Source organism: Vicugna pacos, chromosome 1 (genome assembly GCF_048564905.1).
Source record: "Vicugna pacos chromosome 1, VicPac4, whole genome shotgun sequence".
In the NCBI taxonomy this organism is placed as follows: Eukaryota; Metazoa; Chordata; class Mammalia; order Artiodactyla; family Camelidae; genus Vicugna; species Vicugna pacos.
The window spans coordinates 120,788,887-120,815,924 of record NC_132987.1 but is presented as its reverse complement, the minus strand read 5'-3'; the positions used below and the strand labels follow the sequence as shown (position 1 = coordinate 120,815,924).

The 27,038-nt window shown below is 52.0% G+C and overlaps 1 protein-coding gene across 3 annotated transcripts in view; it reads left to right on the top strand.

The window, feature by feature from the left end:
- The first annotated feature begins 530 nt into the window (after positions 1 to 530).
- LOC102534753 (interferon-induced GTP-binding protein Mx1) overlaps positions 531 to 27,038 on the top strand; it is a 41,070-nt gene continuing 14,562 nt past the window's right edge. The window contains exons 1-9 of one of the 3 annotated variants that reach the window (XM_072969454.1): positions 840 to 858; positions 1,078 to 1,148; positions 3,581 to 3,658; positions 4,405 to 4,530; positions 19,037 to 19,229; positions 20,291 to 20,428; positions 22,904 to 23,058; positions 23,697 to 23,835; positions 25,422 to 25,620. In XM_072969454.1, the coding sequence (XP_072825555.1) occupies positions 4,426 to 4,530; positions 19,037 to 19,229; positions 20,291 to 20,428; positions 22,904 to 23,058; positions 23,697 to 23,835; positions 25,422 to 25,620 (929 nt within the window). In that variant the 5' untranslated portion in view covers positions 840 to 858; positions 1,078 to 1,148; positions 3,581 to 3,658; positions 4,405 to 4,425. Of the gene's footprint in view, positions 560 to 791; positions 859 to 1,077; positions 1,149 to 3,580; positions 3,659 to 4,404; positions 4,531 to 19,036; positions 19,230 to 20,290; positions 20,429 to 22,903; positions 23,059 to 23,696; positions 23,836 to 25,421; positions 25,621 to 27,038 lie in introns of those variants that run through there. The other 2 variants (XM_072969464.1, XM_072969449.1) reach the window with 2 other exon arrangements.

Here is a 27,038-nt window from a genome sequence, read left to right as displayed (position 1 = left end):
GAGCAGCTTCCGGGTCTTCCTGCGGGGTGGGGGAGACCTTTGCTAATCACAGGAGTCTTCGGGGTGGAGGGGAGGAGGCTGGTTTTGGGCTTGTCCGGTGGGCTGAGGGGATGGGGTGTCGCCCCACCCACAGAGCCCTCCCCGGGAGGGCCACTCATGGGTCTACTTGACCTGAGCCCCCACCTCCGCCCCCGTTCCATTCTGGGGAAATGCAGTGAGCTGAGCTCCAGAGAGGGCTTGAATCTGACGAGGACACTCAGGAAAGGAGGAAGAAGACATGGCTCTGCTTGGGGAGGGAGATTTGGGGGAAGCTGTGGGGCTTAGAATGCTTGACAATCCCTGGATGTTCCGAGTGAAACTACAGCAGGATTTGAAGCAGCCGGTTATCAGCGTTTGTGTTCAGAAGACCAGGGGTTAAGGGACCTGCTAGGTTCAAAGCATTGCACAGCTTTGCTCAGCTTTGGCTGACTCGGGGCTGTTCGGGCAGTGGCTCTGCATTTGTGCAGTCAGGAGAGCCGAATAAAGCCGAGGTCCTGAGCCTGAGTGTCTGATGCAGTAGGTCTGCCTGGAACCCCAGAATCTGCGCTGCCCGCAAGCTCCCAAGGGTGTGGTGGAGGGCATACCTGGAGGGCCTCCAGGGGGCTGCAGCTGGGAGCCAGTGGTGCTGGGGTTGCCCCAGGCAGTGGCAAGCCTAGTGTTTGGTTTCCTTTCTGACCAGAAGCCCTGGGACTATCTCAGGAGTTTCGTTTCTCAGCGGCTGGGGGCTGAGGGAGGGAGGAGCGAGGGGCGGTGCTGAAGCTGCTTAAAGGTAAGGAGCAGCGGGCCCCTGGCGCTGGTCACAGCACAGGGAGCTGACCGGTAAGTGTCGCGCTTCTTGCTCTGGGCACCGTCTGGCCATTCAGGGGGCTCGGGGCATTTGGGGGACTGGCTGCGGAGATGAACGCTTGGGGTATAATAGTACAAATGCTCAAGATTCATAGTGATGATGTCACGATGGTGATGATAGTAACGGAAATAACATTAATGACGATGCTGGCAGGGCTCAGAGCACTCCTGATTCAACTTTCCCACCAACAGGATGCTCAGGCTCCTGGGAGACACATCGAAAAGCACCCCCTCCTGAAACTGGCGACGTTCTGCCAGAGGAGGTGGGCAGGTGGAGGAGATGCCGGCAGAGGGGGTCTCGGAGGGAGCGCGCTGGTTAAGGAGAGCGCGCTGAGAAAGTGTCACATCCAGGGCTGCGTGACCTCCAAGCGCACCCCAAACGCCGACCATCGCTTGATGTATCGCTTTATATTTCCTGCTAACGAGTGCAAACCAGACAGATCTTCGGCCCGTGGAATCCTTAGACGCGCATGGAGCAGGGTCTTCACCAGTCCTGCTGAAGCGAGGGGGCTGGAGCTGAGAGTCTCCGCCGGGAGGTTTAGGGACAGGAGCCGCGCTGGGAACGGGAAGGGCGGGCCGAGAGATGAGGCATGCGCAAAGGGCCCTGCGCGGATTACCCTTAACGCAGGGGAGGGGGAGATGCCCAGGGTCTCCCGTCCTCGCAGATGTGGCGCGGGGAGAGACTGCGTGGGGCGGGCACACTTAGTAGTCGGGATGGAGGGAGGGAGGGCAGCCCTGGGGATTGATGGATATAACCCAGGTGCTGCCTACACCGTCCTCCCCCCCCCCCCGCCTGCCCCGCCCCTCCTGCCCTGGTGACCGCTGAGCTGTGCAAGCGGGATTCTCGAAATTATTCGGTCAAATATTACATCAAGTTTTTGTTGGAAGTAGGGTCAAGTGATGCTAACGCCCCTGCTCCCCTGACTGTCCAGCTTTAAAAGGCTCCTAAAATGTACTTGTCACGTTTCTGCTTTGCAACAGAGCCGCTGGCCAGGAAGTCCCCAGCCCCACTCTGCCCTTCCCATTGTAGGCAGGCCTTGCAATTCCTTCCCAGCTTCCCTTCCCCCACGGCCTGAAGCTCAGGTCGGAGAGGTTTGGTAGAGAACATTAGGTATAAAGAGCTAGACTTTCTCCTTTTCAGTCATAAAAGTTACATGCCAGGGAGTTTTTGAAAGGCAATAACTTTCATGAGAAAATGCAAACCTAAGTCCCCTGCGGATTAACTAGACTGAATTATTTTGAGCAAGTTGCAGACACTGAATCTGGCATTTCCTCAGACTTGCTCGGTAGGTGGTCCTTGTCAGGGCCTGTGGTCAGTGACCGCTCCCTCCCATCCCTGCTTCTTCTGTGCACTGGGCTGAGGAAGCTTTCTTAGGAGGTTAGGCTCCCCCTGGGAAACCTTTTGATGCCCTCCCCACCCTCCCAGGGATTTGCCAAGAAACTGCTGAGAGATGGGCTCTGGGTGTGGGAGGCACAGGGGAGCTAGCCCTCTGTGAAATCTGCAGGTGGGGAAGGGCCATCCAGACAGCCACCCCCGTGGACCAAGGGAACCTGAGTGGGCAGACCTGCCCTGGGCAAGAACGGAAAGAGCCCACAGCGCCTGGGCACTTTCTCCCTGTCCCTACCCCAAACTTGGGCCTGAGAAAGAGCCTGGCACAACCAGCCCACCAGCGACCAGTGTGGGTGTGCAGGCCTGAGGAAGGTGGGGGTGGGGAAGGAGAGGTTCCTTGCGCTGTGCCTGCCTGGAAGCTCCCTGCAGCCTTGTCTGCAAACACCAGGCGTGGGTGAGTTTCCTGAGCTGTTTCCAGCAGAGGGCTCAGGGTCTCAGGGCCAGAACTGGCCAATGCACTCTGCTCAGTTAGACAAGTGCCCCTGGAAGCCAAATGCAGTGAATACGGAGGAAAGTGGTTTTCAGTACTCAGGTTGCCTTGGTCCTGAAATCCAAAGGGATTTTCAAAGATGACCCAAGAGAAGTACAAACGATTAAGGTGTGCAGAGGAAACCCACAAGATGGGCCTTTCAGGGAATGTCATTTTCTGAAACAAACAGAGGAAGAGGGTACGCTTATGAAAAAATCCCGCGATCCTGGAGTGGCGAGGCCTGGGGACCAGTGATGCCACCCGCCTAGGCACAGTAGGGTCAAGTGAGGTTGCTGCCTTTCACACGGGGCCGCAGCTCCAGTCCAGGAAGCCCTGGCTACACAAGGTTTCTCCAAAGGCATGGGCGGGGAGGTGGGGCTGGAGAATAACTTTCCAGATGGCCAAATTCTGTAAGTCCTCTTTCAAATTGATCGCCTTTCAAAATCACCTTTCTCCCACAATTCAATGAACAGAAGGCATAGCTCCCTCCCCTGGATTCTTAAGCAATCTTGACCTTTCAATGGCACCAACATAGACCCCAAATTTCACAGGTTTTGGGGAGGATCCCTTGAGAAGAAGCAAGGAGACCATGAGAAAAGGAGAAAAAAAGGCTGTTGGCTCAGGCAGTGCACCGACAGCCTGCTGTGTGCCTTACAAGTCTGTCTCAGAACTTAAATATCTCAGATTACAGGAAGGACTCAGGGCACTCTGAGTCTTCCTAGAGCTCGTCCCCGCAGCTTTCACAGCATCCTCAGCCATGGGGACGCAGTGTGATGACTGCTTTCATTTATTCATCTGGGTTTTGGTGTAATTTGTACGTTTTGGCTGATTTCAAGGAGGTGTAGGACAACAGCTCTGCATTTCTGGTGACTAGTCATCGTTCCATCGTCAAGTAAAAGGAAGGTATATTGCAGGTACGTGCTTTAGGTTTTTTATAGCATTTATTCAAGTCTTAAGACGTATTTTTTCATTCACTTTTATCCACGGGTATTAGATGTGTAAAATTTAATATTTAGAGATTTTGGTCCCAGAATAAAATCTGAATGAATCTCACATATATGCATGTATATATTTTGGATGCAGACAAGTGAGACACAGTGGCCACTTAAGTGCTTATAAAGTCAAATGAATGACATTAAGACACAGTTCCGTGGGGGAAATGAAACCAAACTCTGAAGTCGAATATCAAAAGGAACACAGGAAATGACTTGGAGCTCGTATTTTTTTAAAATATAGGTTCGAGTGTTAAATCATCATAGTATTTAGAATCTGTCGTCTCCATTGGAAAGAGCTTTATAATACTATTATTTTTACATGTAAATTTTAAAATGCATCAGAGATTTCATCCTTTGCCACAATTTAAATTTATGGTGAAAACTCTTTTGACGTGCAGTGTAGAATCATGACGGGACATGCAGAACTTCAAAACCTCTTTTTGGGGTCTGGAAGCATACATGCCCTTGAGGAGAATCGAGCCAGGAGAGAGCATTTGCCCTCATCTGACATTTGGCTCCGTGGAATTGTCCTGTCGTTGGTTTATCAGTCAGCAGGGAATGAATGGGCCCCGCTGTGTCCCAGCATGTCCCCTGGGGGGTTTGGCTCCGTGACTGAAGGTACCTGTCTTCTGAGTTGTGCTGATGCTCACCTACTTGATTTTAAGCTGACCCAGTAAAGGAAGAAGATGGTTTATTCTGACTCGGAAAACAAAGAATTTGATTCAGCTTCTGCATCCAATCATGTGTCACTAAATGGAAATGATGACATGGTGGAGAAAAATCAGGAAACAGTAAGTTGATGCCTGAAAACCACTAACTGCGTGGACACGAGCTGTGTCCATCTGAGGGCTGCCGGTGCAGACAGCGACGCCCTGGCTGCCCGGGGCTGCCTGCTGCCACATCTCTCCTGGGCAGGATGTGGGTGCAAATGCTCTCAAGGAACTCATGCTGCTTGGGCCCTTCTTGCAGCCAGATGTAGCCACTGTTTTGCTTTAGCTGATGCTGGTTGGGATTGGATTTTGTTCTGGGAAAGCAGGCAGGATGCTGAATGGCTGGTGTAGGAATTGGTCCCGCGCAATGGGTCCAAGGAGCCCTGTGTTCTCACGTGCGTACGTCATGATTCGGTCTCCAGCGCAAAACTCTGAGGTGTCCCTGTGACCCCCCCCTCACCGTGAAGGCACCTGACAGCTTTCTTCCCAAAATCACGTCACGTGTTTGCGGGAAGCAAACTTGGCCTCGGGAATCAGCGCAACCCGAATCTGATCCGAGTGCTGCCACTTTCCACTTTATGAGCTTGGGTGGTTGTTTCTCCCTTTAGATGCCTGGCTTCTCATCTCTAAAGTGGGGAAGGTTTTAGGATTTAGTTTGTGCGGCTTTGGGAGGACTCGGGTAGAGACTGGGCGCTTAGAAAGAGCTCTGTTTCTTGCTGTCACGTGTTGTAAAGCTGTAGCTCTTCAGCCCTTCCTAGCTGACTCCATGTTCTTAATCAGTGTGTAACACTGTTTTAGACTATATTAGAAAGCACAGTGAAGGGCGTAGAAAACTGAGAAGGACGCGCACTTTGCACCCCCGACGTAACTGTCGTCTCCTGCCTGGCCGTGCCGGGCGGGTCCCGGGGCAGTAGGAACCGCCCGGCCCACACTCAGGTGTCTGGGTGTAGCTGGGCCTCCTCCAGCCGCTAGAGCAGGTGTGTCCTGGGAGCAGCAGCCCCACTTCTAGGTGCAAAGCTTGGTCCTCAGAGTGTGGCCCCCAGACCTGCAGCATCAGAGTCCCCGGGGAAGCTCGGAGTATAAATGAGCACCCTCACACATTCTGCCCCCGGACCTAGTGAACTAGACATTTCCGAGGCGGGGCCCGCCATCTATGCTTTACCAGACCCTCCTGTGGATTCTCCTTTGTGCTAAAGTTTGAGCAGCACTTTGCCATGTTCATACAGCGTCGGGTATGCACGAACCCGGAGTCCACCCCAGCGGCCCCGGGGCGATGTGTGCACAGGTCAGCCCGCCCCTGCGGCAGGGTTCCCAGGAGCGGTGCGGGGACTCAGCCGGCGTCCCGGCGACCAGGGTGGCTGAGTCTAACCACCGACGGTGAACCCTAGAAGCACGTCCCAGAAGAGATATACTCTGTGATCCCACTTATATGAGGTTCCCCAGCAGGCAACCATGAGCCACGTACTGCTCAGGGAAGGATGGACTGGGGGTGAGAGCTGCGCTGAGGAGCAGGAAGGAGGTTCTCACAAGCCCGAGAGCAGAGCGCCCCCTGGGGGTGAAGGGGATTCAGGAGGAAGGGGCCTGGGGAGGGGAGGTGGAGAGTCCTCAGCGCTGGGAATGCCTGCTTTCTCAAGCCAGAGGGCTGGTACATGCATTTTTGCCAGTTCTCACTCATGTGTTATAAACTCTTGTGAATGGGCGGCACAGAAATGAAAGGAAAGGCCCCCGCGAGAAGGACTGGGGCTGAGGCCACTGGTGAGTGTAAAGTTTCAGCCAGGTTTCTGCGGAGAGGCCATGGGCAGCTGGGCCCTAGTCCTTTCTTAAGTGTTGTTACTGAGAACAGCTGTAGAGGGCACTTGCTACAAATGGCAAAGAGGACGGTATTCACCTGTATTGCCATAGGGGAGAAAGACTGAGCTCGCCGTGGATACCAGGACAAGTCGGGGGTGGGGGCAGTGCACAGGGTGGGGGAAGGGGAGAGTGGGGGTGGGGGAAGGGGGGAGTGGGGGTGGGGGAAGGGGAGAGTGGAGGTGGGAGAAGGGGAGAGTGAAGGTAGGGGGAAGGGGAGAGTGGGGGTGGGGGAAGGGGAGAGTGGAGGTGGGGGAAGGGGAGAGTGGGGGTGGGGGAAGGGGAGAGTGGGGGTGGGGGAAGGGGAGAGTGGGGGTCGGGGAAGGGGGGAGTGGGGGTGGGGGAAGGGAAGAGTGGAGGTGGGAGAAGGGGAGAGTGAAGGTAGGGGGAAGGGGAGAGTGGGGGTGGGGGAAGGGGAGAGTGGAGGTGGGAGAAGGGGAGAGTGAAGGTAGGGGGAAGGGGAGAGTGGGGGTGGGGGAAGGGGAGAGTGGGGGTGGGGGAAGGGGAGAGTGGGGGTGGGGGAAGGGGGGAGTGGGGGTGGGGGAAGGGGAGAGTGGAGGTGGGAGAAGGGGAGAGTGAAGGTAGGGGGAAGGGGAGAGTGGGGGTGGGGGAAGGGGAGAGTGGAGGTGGGGGAAGGGGAGAGTGGGGGTGGGGGAAGGGGAGAGTGGGGGTGGGGGAAGGGGAGAGTGGGGGTCGGGGAAGGGGGGAGTGGGGGTGGGGGAAGGGAAGAGTGGAGGTGGGAGAAGGGGAGAGTGAAGGTAGGGGGAAGGGGAGAGTGGGGGTGGGGGAAGGGGAGAGTGGAGGTGAGAGAAGGGGAGAGTGAAGGTAGGGGGAAGGGGAGAGTGGGGGTGGGGGAAGGGGAGAGTGGGGGTCGGGGAAGGGGGAGTGGGGGTGGGGGAAGGGAAGAGTGGAGGTGGGAGAAGGGGAGAGTGAAGGTAGGGGGAAGGGGAGAGTGGGGGTGGGGGAAGGGGAGAGTGGAGGTGGGAGAAGGGGAGAGTGAAGGTAGGGGGAAGGGGAGAGTGGGGGTGGGGGAAGGGGAGAGTGGAGGTGGAAGAAGGGGAGAGTGGGGGTGGGGGAAGGGGAGAGTGGGGGTGGGGGAAGGGGAGAGTGGAGGTGGGAGAAGGGGAGAGTGAAGGTAGGGGGAAGGGGAGAGTGGGGGTGGGGGAAGGGGAGAGTGGGGGTGGGGGAAGGGGAGAGTGGTGTGGGGGAAGGGGAGAGTGGGGGTGGCGGAAGGGGAGAGTGGGGGTCTGGGAAGGGGAGAGTGGGGGTGGGGGTAGGGACCTGATTAGCTCGCAGGGGTGAGGGGGTTCTGGATGAGCTGGCTTAGCTCCATTCCTGGCTATGTCTGGGCGCAGCAGTCCAAGGTGGGGCCTAGTGGAGAGGAAGGCTCACAGGAGTCCCACTGAAGTTCGTTCAAGGAGCCCCTGTCGGGGGCGCCCCCTTCTCTGCTGAGTGTCGTCAGCATTCCCTGCAGATGAGATGGGGTGCTCAGACATTCCTTAAGGAGGGGGTTCTCAGCTGGGGGCACTTTTGCCCCTTGGAGCACCTGGCAACGTCTGGAGGCATTTTCGTTGCCACAAGTCGGAGTGAGCGGTGGAGAGCGGCCAGGCGCGACGCCAGCCCTGCTGCAAGGCCCAGGACGGCCCCACCGCAGACTCGTCTCTGGTCCGAATGGTAGTGCCTTCTCATCATGATCCGAAGGGCTGTTCTAGCAAAATTGAATTATATTACAGCGAACACACAACAATTGAAGCTGGAAAGAAAGAGGCCAATGTCAAAATGATTGTTTCACATTTTCTTTTCAACTGAAATTGTTTTCTTGTTGTTGAATTTTGATTGTTCATTATGTATTCTGGGTGCAGAGTCTTTGTCAGATGCAGGCTTTGCAAATATGTTCTTCCTGACTGTGGCTTGTCTTTCCATTTGCTTAACAGTGTCTTTTGAAGATCATACATTTTCAATTGTGGTAAAGGCCAATTTACCGGCTGGTTCTTTTATGGGTTGTACTTTGCGGCCATGTATAAGAAATCTTTGCCCAACCCAGAGTCAGAAAGATTTTTCTCCTGTGTTTTATTTTGGAAGTTCTGTAGGTTTAAATTTTGCACTTAGGTCTATGATCTGTTTTGAGTTATTTTCGTATATGGTGTAAAACACAGATTCACGGTCATTTTTTCTGCATATAGATAGTCAGTTACCCCAGTGCCATGAGTGGAAGGGATTACCTTTGTTCCGCAGCATTGCCCTTGCACTGTGGTCACAACCCAGTTGTTCGCGTACGTATCAGTTCATTCCTGGAACGTGTGCTCTGTTCCGTTGATCTCTTTCTCCATTTTCGCACCAGCCTCACAGTGTTTTGGTTGCTATAGCGTTGTAGTAAGTATGGGAATCAGGTAGTTTGAGCCCCCAGCTGTGTTCTTCCTTTTCAGTGTCATGTGACCGTTGTAGGCCTCTGTAGATTTTTTATGTTTACCTTGCTTGTTAATATGATTATGTGAAGGAAAAGCCCAGCTGGGCTAACAAGCTAAGTCACAAATCTAAGTGCAACAAGTGTCGGATTACTGATCTGAGTTCTGCTGGGCTAACTCATAAATCTGAAGTTTAGTGTCAGTCTATTGGGCTAACGAGCTCAGTCACAAATCTAAGTGTGATAAGTGTCGGTTTACTGATATAAGTTCTGCCGGGCTAACTTGTAAATCTAAAGTTTCGTGTCAGTTTACTGGGCTAACAAGCTAACTCGTAAATCCAAGCTCAACAAGTGTCAGTAACGTGATCTGTTCCAAATTGATAAGCTCCAGTGTACTGATTCCTTGCTTTTTGTTGTTTGAACCTTATTGGCTAATAGCCCCATACTTGTAATTAACCCTATAAAACCTCATGTGCACGTCTTGGAGGTGCTCAGAGCTTCGGAGCAGAAGCCCCTCTGAGCCCGCCGGCGTAATAAATCTGAGTACTCCAGCCCTCCGAGTGGTGCTTGTTTCTTGGCTGGCCTGTCATTTCCGTAACATTTTTGGAGGCCCCAGCGAGATACAACCACGCCGGCCCCTTGAGCCGCTGGACTGGTGGCTCTGGCCCACCGGGGGACGGGACTCCGGCAGCGAACGAGGAGGCGCCACCCGACGGTATTCCGGGTTCTCTTTCGTGACGGCAACTCGGCCCCCCGGGTGGCTGGGCTACAACCAGAGCCAGACTCCGTGGAGGGACGGACAGACTCACCAGGTGGCCGTCCGGACAAGGTAGGATCCCCCGGGAGGAATCAGGTCCTGTCCCATTGGACAGAAGAGGAGGCTGATCCCCTCCTACAGGCTCTCCGTCTGATGGTAACTCAGACGGGGAAATCAGGAATCAGGTCAGGAATCAGGTCCTGTCCCAGTGGACAGAAGAGGAGGCTGATCCCCTCCTACAGGAAATAGGATATTGGTATTGGTGGGAGGAATGTTGTTAACCTCTGTGTGTGTGTGTGTGTGAGTGAATGAGCGGCCTGTGAAGCATGCGATCAGGCTCGAGTTTGTAGCTCCACGGCATTCTGCTACGGAGTTCGAGTGAGTCCCAACCTGCGGTTCCGTGGTGACCTCATACGGCTCAGGGCGGTATCGGTCCCTCAGGGTCCCGATCGGAGTCAGCGGCTTATACTGACCCGCCAAAGCTAAGAGGCACCTTCGTCCCCGCGAGGGGAGCGGCCAGGCGGACGCAACGAAAACCCTCCCTTGTCTTGTCTGCGACACCGGCACAGAGTGGCTACACTGGGAGGGAAAAGGACATAGCCAATGAGTCAACGCCCCTGTGCCCTTGGAGGCTAGGATGCTATTTCTTTGAGAAAGTCTCCTACCTGACTCTGTCACAGAACACCCGAGACTTATTGTTCCCCTACTGAACTGACCCAAGTAGTGCCCCTTTTGCCTAGCCCCAGACACCCAGGACGTAAGTTTAGAAGACGAATTCCTTCAGGACCGGGCTTGCCCAGCCCTGGAGGTCCCTTTTCTAGTCCATTTGTTTTGCCATCTGCCGTCAGTCCCACGCCCCTGATACGTTAGTTCAGAATATAGAGAGGATTTAATGAAGAAAGTCCCTGAAACTGCTTGAGGCCTTGAGATCCAGAGACATCAGCTGAGACTGGAACCCAGAGTCCCTGACCAAGTTAGCCTTAAAACAACTCATAGACCCAGCAAGAGAGCAGTCTCTCTGGGAACTCCGGTGTTTTGAAGAGTGAAGAAGAAAAAGATATAAAGGTTACCTTCCCAAACATCTAAAGCAACAGAACTATTATCCTTAAATATCTAAAAGAATGGGAGGCTCTAAGTCAAAACCCACCACTCTAGACTGCATGATTAAGAATTTCAAAAAGGGGTTCTCAGGAGACTATGGAATTCGAATGACCCCTGGCAGGCTGCGCACTTTGTGTGAGCTTGAATGGACTGCCTTTGGAGTCGGGTGGCCCTCAGGAGGAACTCTGGACCTGGCAACAGTGCGAGCAGTCTATCAAATAATCACTGGAACCCCAGGCCACCCAGATCAATTCCCTTACATTGACTCCTGGCTGAATATCGCCCAGACTCTACCCCCATGGATTCGGTTTTGCTCAAATGGACCTGGACAATGCAAGATATTAGCAGCTCAGCCAGTCCAGGCCAAAAAGACAGACAGAAAAAAAGCCGATTTTCCAGGGAGACGCAGAAAACGAGATATGCCTGCCCCCTCCATATGCCCCCAAGGCACAAACACCTCCAGTCCCATTGGAGACACCACCACCCTCTGTGTCACCACCTCCCCAACCTGAGGACCCAGAGGCAGAACTCAGCCCCCAGCCTGAGCCGGTAGGAAGGAGACTCCGCTCAGCACAAGCCGTGAAGCCAGCACCACCGGCCCTCCAAATGCCGCTGCGGGAGACACAAGGGCCACAGCAAGTTGGGGAAGACGGGACTGTTCAGCCTGGGCACCCCGTACTCTACTACCAACCCTTTAGCACCACAGACCTTCTCAATTGGCACCATCACACTCCTTCCTACTCTGAAAAGCCACAGGCTATGATTGACCTCATAGAGTCTATCTTCCATTCTCACCGGCCCACCTGGGAAGATGTCCGCCAGCTGCTTCTGACTCTTTTCAGTACAGAGGAGAGGAAACACATTCTCACTGAAGCACGAAAATGGCTGCAGGGCCGAGCCCCTGGGGACACAATGGATGTTGAGGCGTGGGCCATGACACGTGCCCCTGACACCAGACCAGATTGGGACTTTAACACTCAAGAAGGAAGAGAAGCACTACGTGAGTACCGGGAGGCCATCCTACAAGGGCTAAAAGCAGGAGCCAAGAAGCCAACTAACATGTCTAAAACGACCACAGTGACCCAGAGGCCAGACGAAACCCCCACTGACTTCTATGAGAGACTGTGTGAAGCATTCCGAGTCTACACTCCTTTTGATCCTGAGGCCCAAGAAAACCAACGGATGGTCAACGCTGCCCTTGTAGCCCAATCATACCCAGATATACGCCAGAAACTCCAAAAACTGGATGGATTCGCAGGGATGAACGCTACACAGCTGCTGGAAGTAGCAAACAAAGTTTTTGTAAACCGAGAACGGGAAGCCCAACGAGAAGCAGACCAGCGAATGAAGCAGAAAGCCGCGCTCCTTGCAGCAGCCCTGGGGAAAACAGGCTTCAGCCAGAACCCTGCACCACCCCGGAAGAGGGGACCCCAACCATGGATGCCCCTGGGCCGAGACCAATGTGCATACTGCCGGGAGACTGGGCACTGGAAGAACGAGTGCCCAAACAGAAAGGATGGAAAGAGAGCACTCCCTAAAAGGCCTACTTATCAGCTGGAGCCACCAGCCAGTAATCACATCGGACTGGCTGGGGTTAACTCAGAATAGGAGAGACCGGGCTCCCTGCCCCTGGGCCCCCGGGAGCCCAAGGTCAAGATGTTTATAGGGGGCCAACCAATGACTTTTATGGTAGACACAGGAGCAGAGTATTCTGTGGTGACCCAACCTGTAGCCCCCCTGACCGAAAAAAAGGCGACTATTATTGGGGCTACTGGGGACTCAACTGCCCGGCATTTCTGCCAACCACGATCCTGTCAAGTAGGGGGCCATCTAGTGACACATGAAGTTTTATATTTGCCTGAATGCCCAATACCATTGCTTGGAAGAGACCTTCTGTCTAAATTGGGGGCACAAATTACCTTTGTCCCCGGGAAACAGGCACATCTGACCCTACAGGGAGAGTCTATGATTCTAGCCATCTCAGTTCCCCGAGAAGAAGAGTGGCGTCTGTATGAGAGCAGAGAACTCCAGGAAAATCCTTGCAAACTCCTGGAAGAGTTTCCATTAGTCTGGGCTGAAAATGGACCACCAGGCTTGGCACATAATCAGGCACCACTGGTGATTGACCTCAAACCTGGAGCCAGCCCAGTCAGACAGAAGCAATATCCCATGCCTCGAGAGGCCCACCTAGGAATCCAGAAGCATATACAGCGCCTCAGACAAGAGGGAATCCTAACTGAGTGCAGATCTCCCTGGAACACACCGTTGCTCCCAGTGAAGAAAGCAGAAGGAACAGATTATAGGCCAGTGCAGGACTTACGAAAAGTAAATAAAGTAGTCACTACAATACATTCAGCAGTGCCAAATCCATACACTCTTCTGGGCCTCATTCCGGCAGATGCCAAATGGTTTACATGCCTAGACCTTAAAGATGCTTTCTTCTGTCTTTGACTCTCACCTGTGAGCCAGCCCATATTCGCATTTGAATGGGAGGATCCCCATACAGGAGGAAAAACTCAACTGACATGGACACGTCTCCCCCAAGGCTTTAAAAACTCGCCCACCTTGTTCGGAGAGGCACTAGCCGCAGACCTTGTAAAATTCCCTGGGGAAACATTGAACTGTACTCTGCTCCAGTATGTGGATGACTTGCTGTTAGCCAGCCCCAGTGAAGAGGACTGTTGGAAAGGAACTCGAGCCCTCCTAGGGTTACTCCAAACAACTGGGTACAAGGTCTCATGGAAAAAGGCCCAGATCTGCAAAAAGACAGTCAAATACTTGGGATTTATTATCTCAGAGGGACACCGAGCCCTAGGACCAGAACGAAAACAAGTTATTTGTGCCATACCCAGACCGGAAACAAAAAGGAAACTGAGAGAGTTCCTGGGCGCAGCTGGGTTTTGCCGGATCTGGATCCCCGGATTTTCAAGAATAGCCAAGCCCCTCTACGAAGCAACTGCTGGATCAGGAAAAGAAACCCTCAAATGGGAAACTAAACAAGAAAATGCCTTTAGGCAATTAAAGGAACTACTAACCCAAGCCCCAGCACTAGGCTTACCAGATGTAACACGAGAGTTTAATCTGTTTGTACATGAAAGAGACCAAACTGCTCTTGGAGTCCTAACTCAGAATGTGGGGCCATGGCAGCGCCCTGTGGCTTATTTATCTAAAAGACTGGACCCTGTAGCATCAGGATGGCCACCCTGTTTACGGGCCCTCGCTGCCACAGCCCTCCTGGTCAATGAGGCAGACAAACTCACACTGGGACAGACTTTAAATGTAAAAGTGCCCCATTCTGTGGTGGCCCTGATGAATGGCCCAGGTTACAAATGGATAACTAACACAAGGATGACCCACTACCAGGGGCTTCTATGTGAAAATCCAAGAGTCCGTCTAGAGACTGTGCAAACCTTAAACCCAGCCACATATTTGCCTGAAGGGGAAGGGCAGCCTGACCACAACTGCGAAGAAATCGTTGAAGAGGTGTATGCAAGCAGGCCTGATCTAACCGACAAGCCCCTGCAAAACCCAGACCTGGAACTTTTCACAGACGGCAGCAGTTACATGCAAGATGGACAACGGCGAGCAGGTTACGCTGTAACAACAACCCGAGAGGTAATAAAGGCAGAGTCTGCTCAGCGAGCAGAGATCTGGGCACTGGTCCAGGCACTAAGGGAAGGGAAAGGAAAACGAGTCAATATATACACTGATTCCAAATATGCATTTGCAACCTTGCATGTACATGGAGCCATCTATAAGGAGAGAGGACTTTTGACTGCTGGGGGAAAAGAAATCAAAAACAAAGAAGAAATTTTACAGTTACTGGAGGCAGTATGGGATCCAAAGGAAGTGGCCGTTATTCACTGTAAGGGACATCAAAGAGGAAATGACCCTGTGAGCCAGGGGAACAGGCTAGCTGATCAAAAGGCAAGAGAAGCAGCCGCCTGGGAACACTCAGTAATTAAAGTTATGGCAGTGCCAGAGCTACCCACTGCCCCAGAATATAGTCATGATGAAAACAAGTGGGCACAGGCTGAACGAGGAGAGAAAAGAAAGGACGGATGGTGGATCATGACGGATGGAAGGGTTTTCATCCCAGAACGACTAGCTTATCGTTTCGTCCAACAACAGCACGAAGCCACACATATGGGAAAAACGGCTTTAGAGGCCCTCTTAAAGCGATATTTCCTAATTTCTCGTCTCCCTACTCTATGTGCATCAGTTTCCCAACGCTGCTTGCTCTGTGCACAAAACAATCCAAAACAAGGGCTCACTGGGCCAATGGGAATACAACGATGTGGATTGGCTCCCTTTGAAGATTTAGAAGTGGACTTTACTGAACTTGGGCCCAGTAAGGGATATAAGTACCTGCTGGTTTTCGTCTGCACCTTCACAGGGTGGGTAGAGGCCTACCCCACCAGGACAGAGAAAGCAAGGGAAGTGACAAAGGCTCTTCTCAGGGATGTTATCCCTCGATTTGGAATGCCTACCTCCATCGGGTCTGACAATGGACCCGCCTTTGTGTCAGAAATTGTACAGCAAGTGGCAAAGGCACTGAGCATCCGCTGGAACCTACACACAGCATACCGGCCTCAAAGCTCAGGGAAGGTAGAACGAATGAACAGAACTCTAAAACAAATGATAGCTAAAATCAGTCAAGAAACCCAGCTCCCCTGGGTGGACATTCTACCCCTGGCTCTGTTGCGAATTAGATGCACCCCAAGATTTAATATTGGGTACTCTCCCTTTGAAATCCTCTATGGGCGACCGCCACCTTTAGTCAGGATGAAAAACCCCACCCCAGAAATAGGAAATCTAGGGCTCCACCAACAACTGTTGGGACTAGGAAAAGTACTACGAGAAGTTTGGGGTTGGGTGATAGAGAAAACCCCCATTTCATTAGGGGTTCAAGTGCATCCCCATTAACCAGGTGACCAGGTATGGGTGAAGGATTGGAAAAAGGAACCTCTCAAACCAACATGGAAGGGACCATATTTAGTGGTATTAACTACTCCTACAGCTGTTAAAGTTGCAGGAATCGTCCCTTGGATCCACCACTCCAGAGTCAAGAGAGCAACTGCACCTCAGACAGAGGGTCCCTGGAAAATTGAGAGTGTCCCGGGAGACCCGCTCAAGATCAAGAGGGACCAGAAAAGGATCGACGAGCCCTGCTCTAGCCACACCCGGAAGCTGGCTAGTCAACGCACGGCCGAAGCTTGAGGAAAGCCCAACGCAGCTGTTAAATATATTTCTTTTGTGCTCCCTTGCCTCTTTCCTTGTTTTCTATACCAGTCTGCGTACTAGCAGTGGGGCTAGCTAGCGCCACCCCACCTGACTGGAACATAGGCCATAAAATCCTGATAGCTATTTTATATCTTCTTATAATTAGTGCCATCACCGCAGCATCATGTCTAAGATAATCATAAGGCTGATGTTACTAATGCTAATGTCCTCACTCTCCTTGGCTGTACAATGCACCTGCATGGAACCGGGTGACAGGTGGTCCATATACCGGCCTGTATTTTCAGCTTATACTTATCAGCCGAGTCAATGCTATGACTCCGCTTCAGAGTGCACATATCAGGGAAAATCCTACTGGATTGGCACAATTAAGGCTTATTATGTATCTAGCATCAAATGCTATGGCACACCCGGCAAGCTGGTGTGCTGGACCAAGCAAACACATTATGGGATGAGTGATGGAGGGGGCGTACAGGACCAGGCACGCCGGCAAGCAGTACAACAAGCAGTCCAGAGGCAACACCGGAAGTTATTACCTACCCGGAAGCCAATAAAACTTCCATCTTTAGCCGAGCCTCGGGATCTGGATCCACAAATAAATGGGCTGTTAGCCGCAGTCCATGGGATTCTCAATCATTCCAATCCAGACCTGGCTAAAGATTGCTGGCTATGCTTGCGTCCTGGCCCCATCCAGCACCTGGCTTTACCTCTGACAAACCTCACTAAGACTTTCACCACAACTCATAGCGATGCCGTTTCTACCACTAGGAGTTCCAGGCTGAACTGGGTACAGCTCGCCTACAAGGCACCAGAATGTTATTTCAACAATGGAACTAATCCTTTAGAGGGCAATCTAACTATAAATCAATGTATTAAAACCTCTCACTGTATGGGTCTAGGGTGCCAACCCACACAAAGATGGTGTTCTAATAACGGGACTTATTTTGTATGTGGCGAATTTGCCTACCGGTGCCTCCCTGCCAGATGGGCAGGGTTATGTGCTTTGGCTTATCTCACTCCCCGAATGGACATTATGCCTAATAATCAAAGTCTGCCCATCCCTGTCATAACTCACCAGCATCCACGGAGAATAAAACGAGCTATACAATTGATCCCCTTGCTAGTGGGGCTCGGAGTGGCAGCAGGGGTAGGCACAGGAATCGGGGGCATCGCCTCTTCCTCTTATTACTATTATCAGCTTACAGGTGAATTCAGCCACGATCTCCAACAAATAGCAGAAACCCTGGGAACTCTGCAGAATCAGATTGACTCTCTCGCCGAGGTGGTCTTACAAAACAGGAGGGGTCTGGACTTACTCACGGCCAAAGAGGGGGGACTATGCCTCTTTCTAAATGAAGAGTGTTGTTTTTATGCCAATCAATCAGGAATTGTCAGAGGGATGGTTCAAGAGTTACAAGACCGAGTGGAAAAAAGAAAACATATTTTAGATAAGAGCCCATGGACAGGCCCCTGGGGCTGGACCTCCTGGCTGGCACCGTTCATAGGTCCCTTACTCCTGATTTTTGCAGTTCTGCTGTTTGGGCCCTGTGTCCTAAACTTCCTGACCCGCTTTGTCAGTGAGCGGATAGAGGCTATAAAACTTCAGATGTTAGCCTCCAATTATGAGCCCCTGCAACAGGTAAATGATGATGCTTACTCCAACAAGGGTTGTGAAAGCATCAAGAGGGGGGAATGTGAAGGAAAAGCCCAGCTGGGCTAACAAGCTAAGTCACAAATCTAAGTGCAACAAGTGTCGGATTACTGATCTGAGTTCTGCTGGGCTAACTCATAAATCTGAAGTTTAGTGTCAGTCTATTGGGCTAACGAGCTCAGTCACAAATCTAAGTGTGATAAGTGTCGGTTTACTGATATAAGTTCTGCCGGGCTAACTTGTAAATCTAAAGTTTCGTGTCAGTTTACTGGGCTAACAAGCTAACTCGTAAATCCAAGCTCAACAAGTGTCAGTAACGTGATCTGTTCCAAATTGATAAGCTCCAGTGTACTGATTCCTTGCTTTTTGTTGTTTGAACCTTATTGGCTAATAGCCCCATACTTGTAATTAACCCTATAAAACCTCATGTGCACGTCTTGGAGGTGCTCAGAGCTTCGGAGCAGAAGCCCCTCTGAGCCCGCCGGCGTAATAAATCTGAGTACTCCAACCCTCCGAGTGGTGCTTGTTTCTTGGCTGGCCTGTCATTTCCGTAACAATTAGACTTGGAAAGATCATTTTGCTTTTTGTTTTCCACATATATTTGTCTTTTACTTAATTTCTTCTATCCTCTTTTGCTGCCTTCTATTGAATTAATCAAGTTTTTGTGAGTGTGTGTGTGTGATTGCGTCTTATCTCCCTTATGGACCTACTAAGTGTAATGGTGTCACTGAACACATTGTGCGTCTTTAACGTATCAAATGTGCCTTCTGATGCTGCTCTGCGTCTTCACGTGCAACGTGAGAACCTTACATTAGCGTGCCTCCATTTCTGTCCTCCCACCATTCATGCTGGTTTTTCATGACAGTTAATTTTAACAGTATATTAAATCCCACTGTATATTGTCATTACTTTTGTTCAAATAGTGAAATGTCTTTTGAAGATATTTAAGTAATAAAGAAGTACATTTGTCGCTGCTTGTGATGTATGTTTTTTGGTGTGGATTCAGATTTTACTCCACTGCACTTTCCCTCCAGCTGACCATCCGTGTCGCCGTTCCCCGTAGGGCAGGTCCGCTGCTGACGTAGTCACTGACTCGTGTGCGTCCAAAGCAGTCCTTCGTCACTTTCATCCCGGGGAGATCTTTTTGCTCGGCGGGGAATCCTAGGTTGATGGTTTCCGTCAGCACTTTAAAAACGCTGTGCCAGGGTCTTCCGACTTGCATTGTTTCCAGTGCGGAATCTGCTGTGAATCTCACGTGCGCTCCTCTGTGTGTAACCTGTCATGTTCTGGCTGCTTCACACACTTCCCCTTTAGCTCTGGCTTTGAGGAGCTTGTCGATAATGCGCCCTGATGCCATTTACTTTATGTTTCTTATGCTTGTGGTTTGTTGAGCTTGGACCTTCCGGTCAATACTTTTTCCCAGCTTTTGGGAAGTCTCAGCTATCATCTTCAAACACTTACTTCTGTTTCAGTCCCACTCTCTCTGGGGAACCCGAATCACCTGTATATCTGAGGCCGATTGAATTGTCCATCTCTGGAACATGACCTGCAGATATGACAAAAATCTCCACCTGTCCTCCCCCAGGGGCCCGAGAACAACCTGTACAGCCAGTACGAGGAGAAGATTCGGCCGTGCATCGACCTCATCGACTCCCTGCGGGCCCTGGGCGTGGAGCAGGACCTGGCCCTGCCCGCCATCGCCGTCATCGGGGACCAGAGCTCGGGCAAGAGCTCCGTGCTGGAGGCGCTGTCGGGGGTCGCCCTTCCCCGAGGCAGCGGTAAGCCCTTGGCCTCGTGTCCCTCCGCCGAGGCCGCCGTGACAGAGCAGTGGAAGCGCGAGCGGTGTAGGGCTCAGCGCTCTGGAAGCTGAGAGCCCGCGCTCGAGCTGGCGGCGGGGCGCTTTCTCCCGAGGCCTGTCTCCGCGGCTCACAGAGAGCCGTGTCCCCCTCGTGTCTTCACGTGGCCTCTTCCCTGCGTGCAGCCGTGTCTGGCTTCTCGTCCTCTTTTTATAAGGATGCCAGGCATGCTGCTAGGGCCCCACTTTAGGACCTCGTTTAATGTTAATGACTTCTTTAAGGAGAGACGCCCATCTCCAAGTATAGGCGCGCTGGGCGTGCGGCTTCAGCTGAGGACAGTGTGGGGGATGGAATTCGGGCAGCAGCCCCCCTCATCGCAGAGTGTGGACTGTCTGCAACCTGCAGGGTGGAGGGCTGCTGAAATGTATGTGGGTCCCCAGCCTCGAATGCTGTGCATGTTGGTGCCTTTCCTGAGCCCCTTCCCAGGAGGTGACCCTCCGTCCGGGGGTAAAGGTTAGTGCTCTGGTTAGGGTGCTGCTTGAGCTACGAGGCCAAGGATCAGGGAGGCCTCGAGGGATGAAGGCCGACCTGGCTGGCTCTTGAAACACAGGTCAGATGTGAAGGCGGGTGGGACCTGGAGCTGTTAGCAAAGGGACGTTGTGAGGTGGCCTGGTGAGGGCAGTGGGCCTTTCTGATAGGAGCGGGCTGTGTGCGCCTGGGTGGTGGAAGATGTCTGCAGACGTTTGGGGTTTCCCACTGCAGTTTGCCTCCTGAGCTGATGGAGACCGCGGGGTGGGGGAGCAGGAGGTCTAGCGTAGTGGCTTCATGCATCAGTGAGCCAAACGCCACCTGAAATGCCCAGTCAAGATGCGCAATCTGGAGCCCCTCCAGAAGGAGCGCGGCGGGCTGTCAGAGGGTGCGAGCAGGAAGTGTGCAGTTTCAGCGGTCTCCCCAGATGATTGTACAGAACTCGGAGAACCACTGATGTCAGGCCGCCGTACAGGACTGTGAAGAATATAGATCTGACGTGAACGGCCTCCTAGGTATTGTTACGAGATGTCCTCTGGTGCTGAAACTGAAAAAACTTGTGAACGAAGATGGATGGAGAGGCAAAGTCAGTTTCCGGGACTACGAGGCCGAGATTTCAGATCCTTTGCAGGTGGAAAAGGAAGTCAATCAAGGTAAGTGTCCCGTGTTCATCACTTGTTTGAACATCTGGTCAACTGGGTGACCTGGGTGGGGTCGCCCATCGCTGTTCCCACTCTCCCCTTTCTGGGCTTGTCCTGGTCCTTAGGGCACCCTTTCCTTTCCTTCCTCCTTTATATGAGGCCCTCAGCTCCCTTGTATGTCCTCTTCTTTTACTTTCATTGTGGCCAGTGTTTTGACAGGGAACTGTATTCAATACTTTGTAATGGCCTCTACTGGAAAATAATAGGAAAAGGAATATACGTATATATGTGTGTGTTTGTATGTGTATATATATATATGTAAATGAATCAGTATGCTGTACACCAGAAATTAACACAGTGTAAATCGACTGTAATTCAATTTTTAATATTGGGGGAAAAATACCAGTGCCCTGGACAGAATCTGATCTCAGTAATTTATTGTTTAGTATTTATGTAAGCATCTGAACATAATGTCAGGTTTGAAGCTTGTGTTCTAATATGGAGGACTTCTCCTTTATTCAAGGGCTCCCCAACTGCACAGACATGATGGAAGAGGCATCAGGGTGCGGGGTGGGGGAATCCCCCTTCCTGTTAACTTGGTAAACAGGCATTCCAAAATGCTGACTGCATCCTTGCTGAATCCCGCTCAGAACTGGAGGTTCTCTTCCCCCAGGAGCGTGATGTGAGCGTTTGCACAGTCCTAGCTGCGGCAGATTTATGGCAGCTCCCAGTAAATGCAAACCACGGGGATTCGTTTACCAGTCTGAAACATCTGAAAGGAGAGCAGGTCCAGCAGATAGGGACAAAGCAATGATACACTTAGCTGCTGCCACGTGTGAGATGAGTACACAGATTTTCCTTACTGACTTTAATTTCTTCCTAGCATGTCGCATAATTCAATTCCAGTCATTTGAGAAATGATATTAACTGATATCCAACAGTAGGAAACTGTGGGCCTGCCTCATGTAAAGATGGAAGCACTGATGATCTTTTATTGGCTGTTCTGCAAAATTTAAATAATGATATAATCAAATGTTACTGTGTGTTTTGGGGATTACATTGCCTGCCTGGTGCAGAAAAGTCGAAATCACTGTGTGTATCAGTTAACCCTTGCTGTGTAAGAAAACAAGCTCAAAGCCTTATGGCTTAGAAGGGTACATTTCTTGTGATTCAGAGGGTCAGCCGGGCCGTTCTTTCCCTCTGGGCTGTCTTGGCTGCGGCCAGCACTCTAGGACCGCCTCAGGCACTCATCCCAAGGCTGGGCTGGAATAACCAGGAGGCTGGGTGCCTTCAGAAGGCTGGGCGGGGCTTTGTTACGTGGTGGTGGAGCAGTTCCCAGCAGCGAGCCCTAGTGTGTAAGCACCTGTGAATGTCTAATAGAATATGTTCTGTAATGTCCTATCAGCCAAAGAAAGTCACGTGATTGAGCCCAATTTCAAGGAGCAGACTCCCTGGATGGGACAAGTGGCAGTCACCCTGTGAAGCAGCGAGCTTCCCCGATGGGAGGGAATATGGACACTATTTGTGGAAGCGAGTTACTAACACAGGGGCTTAAAGAATGTTCCCGTTTTACTTCTCGCTCTTGTAGAAGTCTGAAGGTGGGCAGACCGCAGCTGGTGTGGGGGTTCTGGGGTCAGGAACCCAGACTCCCATCTGTTCTCTCTGTTCTGTGTAGTCTGCAGTGCCGAGGCTGCCTCGTGATTCAGTCAGCACGTCTCCATTCGGGTCAGCTGGACGTTGGCAATGGCACATCGTGTCTTAAGCACGTTTTCTGGAAGTTGCATGTAGTGTCTTCACATCTGTCCCACAAGCCCCCCTGAATCTCATGACCACGTCTCCAGGAAATAGATTTGAGGGAAAAAGTCAGCAGATTGGCCGCACATACCACTGTTGTTATAGTTTCCATTCTGCGTCCTTGACTGCTAGGAAACATACCAAAAATACGTTCTCAGTGTAGACAGTGGTAATACAGCGTTAGCTAACGATCTGACGAACTGGATTCATATCTTGAAATTTCATTGTTCAGGAGGACGTGGCAAAATGAAATCCCTCAAGGGACTCCCAGCAGCTAACGTTCATCTTGCCCGAGCCAAGCACATTCCCCTCTATAATACTCAATGTCATGTTTCAGGAACCACCCTGTATTTTATTTGCTTTGATTTTGCTTGGTTGTTAAGTTCCTACTGCATCCACGGGGGAGTTAGGTGTGACAGCAGGACTTACTGGCTCTGCTCAGGTTAGGACTGGTGCCGCTGGGTATCATCTTTAGAGATGTTTTCACTGGATCCCTCTGCAGACAACTCTAGCCAATGGCAGTGACAAAACCGAGTTATCTTTCGAAGCCCCGTTTTGCTCTAGAAAAGGGAATCTGCTCCAAATAGGTCTATCCATGAATCACAGCGGGTGGAGGTTGCTTTCAGAGGATTCGCTGTAACGAGAGATTCCATCCTAAGCTCTTTTCCGATTTTCTTGTTTGCTCTTCTCCAGCCCAGATTGCCATCGCTGGGGAAGGAGTGGGAATCAGCCATGAGCTGATTAGTCTGGAGGTCAGCTCGCCTAACGTCCCGGATCTAACGCTGATAGATCTTCCCGGCATCACCAGGGTGGCCGTGGGCAATCAGCCACACGACATTGAATACCAGGTGAGACTTGAAGCTGCATCCTGGCCTGGGCACTCGCGCATCAGTCAGATCAGGACTGAGTTTGAAGAGCGGGTGATGGGGTTGTCATAGGGAAACCGAAGTTTGTGATGGTCGAAATCTACTCCGCCAGGATAGGAGGAAGCTTCTGCGGAAAGAGGGAAACAGGTGAAGGTGGAAGTGCATTTTGTGTGTTATGCAGTGGTTTGTTTTTGCTGACAGTGACATGTTGTCACATGCCTAAACTGGCACTTCTCAGGAAGGGGCTTCATGTGGGAAGGGACAGCACGGGCACAAGTATGATGATGCTTCTGTCTCAGGGAACCTCATTCTGTGGAGTAAAGATTTCGGGAAACGCAAGCAGCTCTTCTGGCATCTTGTTTTTCGTCGTGATCATCAGCTTTGAGGTCTCAGGAGATAATTAATGAGCTAAAACCTCACAGTTTTCCCTGACCTCAGAGCTCTCTTTCAGCCACGGAGAGCTCGGTTTCTCCGGCCTGGAAAGTGCCACCAGGCATGTGTCGTGGACTCGTTTCTCTGTAGTTGCTTCTTTGGGGAAATACCTCTGGGACAGGGAGGGCCTGAAGCTAGTACGAGGGAAGGACCTGTCTTAACTCTCATACCCTCTCATATCCCAACAGATCAAGTCTCTCATCAGGAAGTACATCCAGAGGCAGGAGACGATCAACCTGGTGGTGGTCCCCTGTAACGTGGACATCGCCACCACCGAGGCCCTGCGCATGGCTCAGGAGGTGGACCCCGATGGGGACAGGACCATAGGTAAGAAGAGGGAAGAGTCCAAACATGGTAGGCGGCTCGACAGCAGAAAAGCATCCGTTGAATGCACTGGTTGTTTCTTGGCCCCCAGGCAGGTGGGGGGCTGCGCCCAGCAGGCGAGGAGCACTTGAGGACCCACTGAGGCCAGATGAAACGGGCCACACCTGCCTCCTGTTGGCCGTGTGTTGGCTCCTGTTCTTGTCTAGCTGCTTACACTAGGCCTGGGGGGCTCGGGGGCCAGAGCGAAATCAGAAGCAGCTATATCCGTTGACAAGGCATTTGAAGCACTACAGCCCGAGCGTCCCGGACAGTTGAAAGGACACAGAAACTGCGACGTGTCCGTGCGCCGCAAGAGCCGTCAGCCTTAAAAATGAAGGACGTTCTGACACGTGCGCCAGTGCGCGTGGACCTTGAAGACATTAGGCTCAGTGAAATGAGCCAGTGCGAACGCACAGACCCGTGGGACCCACTGTCATGACGGATGTAGAGGAGTCAGGTTCAAAGAGACACAGTCGGGTGCGGGGAGCGGGCGGGGGAGGAGGCGGCTGCTGGTGGAGACAGAGTCTCAGCTGTGGGAGCTGGAAGGTTCGGAGGCGGACAGGAGAGCACGTTGCACCGCAGTGCGAGAAAGGCTTAGCGCTCCGGAGCTGCTCCCCTAAAAATGGTTAGAATTGTCAATTTTATGTTTAAAACCTTGCATTTGGCTGTGAACAGTGGAGGACCTGAGTCCAGGGGCTGAAACAAATGGAGATTTATCCTCACACAGAAGAAGTAACCTGGGCAGAGGCCTCTCCCCTCTCTGCCCGCGGGCAGTGAGCCCTCAGGACCGGTCTCTCCTCCACCCTCAGCCGTGGTCCTGACTCCTCCCTCGTCCTGCCGCGAGCCGGGCCCGGGGTGAGAGTCTCTCGGCCAGGGCAGCAGCTGCCAGTGGACCCGAGGGTTCGATCTGTCCTGGCCTCGCTAGCATTCAGCATGGGCAGTCACCCAGGCCCCAAACCCGGAGGGGTCCACGCGTGCTGCAAGGCTGTGCCACTGCCGTCTCGTGGCATACAACGTCTGAGCACGGGGCTGTGCGTTCTCCTCCTGCTGGGGGCCCCACAATGATGTAGCTGGTCCTGGCCCGACCTGTGTTTCCCAGAATGTGCGCCAGGCCCCACGTGCATCAGAAATCACTGGAGAATTTTTAGAAACACAAGTCCCTGGCTCCCACTGAACGTCTAAGTCTGATCCCTGGGGAGGGCCTGAGAGTCTGCATTATAGCGCTCACCTGAAGGCGGTTCAGCTGCCCAGGGAAGTTGAGAGCAGTGTCGTAGAGAGTGGCCTCTTCCACTGGTCGGAAGGGACTCGGAAAGGCCAGGAGATGCTGTCGTGTCTCTGGGTGACGTGTGCATGGGGAGAACCCACAGCCAGGTGTCCTCACAGCAGCAGGGACTTGCACCTTTGTCCTGCCGGCCCCATGGTCTGCCCTCCAGCAAGGGTGGGAGGAATCCGGGGACCAGGGGACCGTCCTCCCCAGGGCCGGGAGCCCTGCTCACTTCTCACTGTGGGAAGCTTTGGGTGCTCTCTAATCGGAGGTCTCTGGCCTGCAGGAATCTTGACAAAGCCTGATCTTGTGGACAAGGGCACTGAAGACAAGGTGGTGGACGTGGTACGAAACCTCGTCTTCCACCTGAAGAAGGGCTACATGGTCGTTAAGTGCCGGGGCCAGCAGGACATCCAGGCCCGGCTGAGCCTGGCCAAGGCCCTTCAGAGGGAGCAGGCCTTCTTTGAGGACCACACGCATTTCAGGTACGCACGGCGGTGTCTTCCCGAGGTTAAACCGAAATCACAGACCTCCGTTCTCAGGGGGAAAGATGGACGCCGTCCAAAAGCAGATACTGAGCGTAGTCGTGTGTGTTTGTTCCTGGACAATGACCTCGGAATTTGCTTGAAATACTCAGGGAAAAATTGACAACGTGTTGCAAAAGGCAAATTTAAAATTCAAAATAAGAAAGAGACTTTCTGCCATAATTTAAATAGTACAGTTCTCAAACTAGAATATCAATGTAGGTGCAGCAGAATAGAAAAAGGTGGAAAACCCAGAAATTGACTCAGATTGAAATATTTGATCTGGGATAAATGTGGTATTTCAAAGCTCTGGGCTACATCAGTTTATCCATCAGTGGCTTTGAGAACATTGTGTAATATTTCGGAATAATTTATTGTGCCCCTACTTAGTATGGGATACCAAAATAAATATCAATTGAAGTTTAAAATTAAATACAAGAAAGACACCTTAAGCATCCCAGAAGAAAACAGAGGTGGAGAGTTTATAATCCCATATGTTGCTAACTCTAGTGCCGAAAACAAAATTTTTTAAAAAGGAAAAAAGACCGTTAAATTGGTTAGATTTGAAATAATGAGAAGATGTTGAGTTGATGGTAAGGAGGGGTGTGGGCCTTCACCTCTGCTACTGGGAGCACGTGCTGTGGTCACATGCGAGCCAGTCTGAACAGGTGTATCCCCGAGGCTGAGTTCCACTTCTGGGAATTCTGCCCAGGAAAATACAGGGACCTGTGCAGTCCTGTAGGCTAAAGGCTGTTCAGCACACATTTCTTTTTAATCATGAAAATTTGGAACCTAAACACTGGAAATCGTGGGGTTTGTATACACGAACCGGAGTAAGAGACTGCAGACTTTGCAAGCATTCGAGAGCTGTGTCAATAAGGTGCCAACACAAAGGTGCGTATAGATGCTGAGAACAAAGGGACACAGTCACTGAGAGCCCTTGTGTGCAGACATGCGCACGTGGGTGGAGACCCACGTGCTTTGTCACCGCATCACACTGAACTCCCCCAGAAGCCTACAGAGACACGTACTTCAGAAGAGACACCTGTGCACGCGTGTTCGCAGCAGCATTCTTCACAATGGCTACCGCATGGAAACCACCTGCGTGTCCGCTGACAGATACCTGGAGACACAGAATGTGGTCCATCCAGACTGTGGATTCGGCCTGAAAAAGGAAGGAAATTCTGACACAGGCTGTGACACAGATGAACCTGGAGGACAGTGTGCTCAGTGAAATAAGCCAGTCACAAAAAGACAAGCCCTGGATGATTCCATCACACGAGGTCCCTAGAGGAGTCAGCGTCACAGAGACAGAGAGTGGAAGGATGGTTCCCCGGGTGTGGGGGCAGGAGGCGGGGAGCTGCTGCTGATGGGGACAG